General features: G+C 58.1%; 1 protein-coding gene across 1 annotated transcript; it reads left to right on the forward strand.

The window, feature by feature from the left end:
- The first annotated feature begins 6 nt into the window (after window positions 1-6).
- LOC109509513 (C-C chemokine receptor type 9-like) lies at window positions 7-1,234 on the forward strand. Its single transcript, XM_019859351.1, has one exon. The coding sequence runs from the start codon at window positions 129-131 to the stop codon at window positions 1,131-1,133; it is 1,005 nt and encodes a 334-aa protein (XP_019714910.1). The 5' UTR covers window positions 7-128; the 3' UTR covers window positions 1,134-1,234.
- The last annotated feature ends 6 nt before the right edge of the window (window positions 1,235-1,240 follow it).

Genomic DNA, 1,240 nt, shown 5'->3' on the forward strand with positions numbered 1-1,240 from the left:
CTCTGACGCTGTCCGATAGGTAAAATCGTCAAGAAACGACTAGAACGCCCGCAATTTCGTTTGTGTTTTAGCAGGACCCTTTTGATTACTCGGGCGACTACGATCTGGGCCCCACCCAGATCACCGGCATGTGCGACAGGAGCTGGGTCAGGCAGTTCCGAGGCTGGTACGAGCCCCCCCTCTTCTGGATCATCTTTGTGCTGGGCGCCGTGGGCAACCTGATGGTGGTCTGGATCTACACCACCGTGCGCAACCGCCTGAAGACCATGACGGACGTCTACCTGCTCAACCTGGCCGTGGCCGACCTCCTCTTCCTGTGCACGCTGCCCTTCTGGGCCGCCGATGCCATTAAAGGTTGGGGGTTCGGCGGGGGTCTCTGCAAGACGGTGTCTGCCGTGTACAAGATCAACTTCTTCAGCAGCACCTTCCTCCTGACGTGCATCAGCGTGGACCGCTACATCTCCATCGTGCAGGTCACCAAGGCCCAGAACTGGAAGGAGAAGCGTCTGTTTTACAGTAAACTGGCCTGCGTGGCGGTGTGGCTGGTCTCCACTCTCTTCGCCCTGCCCGAGTTTCTTTTCGCCCACGTGAAGACAGACCTGAACGGGTCGTCCTTCTGCGTGCTGGTCTACTGGAACAACGCAAACAATCGCACCAAGATCCTGGTGCTCGCCCTGCAGATCTGCGTGGGCTTCGTCCTTCCTGTCCTCATCATGATCTTTTGCTACTCGGTCATCATCCGCACGCTTCTCCAGGCCAGGAGCTTCGAGAAGCACAAGGCCCTGCGCGTCATCTTCATCGTGGTTTTTGTGTTCCTGGCTTCGCAGCTGCCATATAACGGCCTCCTGATGGTGGAGGCCTCGCAGGCCGCCAACGCCACCATCACAGACTGCGGCGTGGTCAAGCGCTTCGACGTGGCCGGACAGGTGGCCAAGAGCCTGGCTTACATTCATGCTTGCCTCAACCCCTTCTTGTACGTCTTTGTCGGGGTGCGCTTCAGGCAGGACCTGATGAAGTTGTTGCGGTCGTGCACCCGAGGACCCGGCAGAGGCGGGATCGCCAAATTCCAGGCGGTTCCCAAGCGGCCATCGGTTGGGACGGACACGGAAACCACACCGGCTCTTTCATTATGAACATTATCATCCATCATTTTTCTGGAGGATTGTCTGTATGTCCTCACTAGCGTCACAGTTGAGGTGGAGCCGAGCCAGCCCACAAAGGCGGTTGTGCACGGCGATGT

The sequence above is a fragment of the Hippocampus comes genome, unplaced genomic scaffold (assembly GCF_001891065.2).
Source record: "Hippocampus comes isolate QL1 unplaced genomic scaffold, H_comes_QL1_v1.1 C16924776, whole genome shotgun sequence".
Classification (NCBI taxonomy): Eukaryota; Metazoa; Chordata; class Actinopteri; order Syngnathiformes; family Syngnathidae; genus Hippocampus; species Hippocampus comes.